The sequence below is a fragment of the Rosa chinensis genome, chromosome 1, assembly GCF_002994745.2.
Source record: "Rosa chinensis cultivar Old Blush chromosome 1, RchiOBHm-V2, whole genome shotgun sequence".
Lineage (NCBI taxonomy): Eukaryota > Viridiplantae > Streptophyta > Magnoliopsida > Rosales > Rosaceae > Rosa > Rosa chinensis.
This window is the reverse complement of record NC_037088.1, coordinates 45,196,686-45,197,464: the sequence shown is the minus strand read 5'-3', so window position 1 is coordinate 45,197,464 and position 779 is coordinate 45,196,686. Positions and strand designations below refer to the sequence as shown.

The 779-nt window shown below is 37.1% G+C and overlaps 1 protein-coding gene across 1 annotated transcript; it reads right to left on the bottom strand.

The window, feature by feature from the left end:
• On the bottom strand, positions 1-536 carry LOC112178370 (blue copper protein 1a). Its single transcript, XM_024316527.2, has 2 exons — positions 351-536; positions 1-244 (listed from the first exon to the last, which is right to left on the bottom strand). The coding sequence occupies exons 1-2, from the start codon at positions 514-516 to the stop codon at positions 42-44; spliced, it is 369 nt and encodes a 122-aa protein (XP_024172295.1). The 5' UTR covers positions 517-536; the 3' UTR covers positions 1-41.
• Positions 537-779: the final 243 nt, after the last annotated feature.

Sequence of the window (779 nt, the reverse complement as noted above, 5' to 3'; positions counted from 1 at the left end):
TGAGCTCAACCAAATTGTTCGATGGAGTAAAATTTTCTCATCTAGTTCACAGTGACCATAACTTTCTGTTGCAGATAGTCGCAATGATATGAACATAAGAAGTAGTAAGTTCCAGCTTCATTCAATGTTATTGCATCATTCCCACTGTCGTACACACCAAAGTTTGGAGATGCAACACAATTGTCATAATTGTCACCATTAGTAGCTATAACAACGTTGTGGTCAGTTGCAACGTAATTGAAAACTGTGGAAACAAAAAACCAAAATGTAGTGAGGTAAATTTCCACATAACAAACACCACTATAGATATAGATATTTATATATACACCAAACCAAGAAAATACACACACCTAAAACATCTCCAACAAAGAAAGTTTTGTCAGCAACCCAACCCTCGTAATCAGCATCACCACTCCAGCCTAAATCATCTCCAACAACATATTGTGTCGCCAAAACCATGCTCGGAAAAACAAAGAAGAAGGCAATCAACACCAGAGCAGTACTAACTCGTGCCATGTTAGTCAAGCTAGCTAGCTCAAGTGATCCCTCTGAACAGTCTCACTTGTATGTCTGAACTGTTAGCCTCTTGTAAATTTGTATGAGGTCTTGGCTAACTATGGACGCATATATATAGGGTTTCAAAATCGTACAGATATGCTTATTTGCATAACTGACTGTATATATGGGTTCAGAATTTAGATAGTACATAGGTGACGTCGCTGTCAATGATAACTACAAGATTGCATGTTTCTGTAATATATAAATCATGCTGAATATTC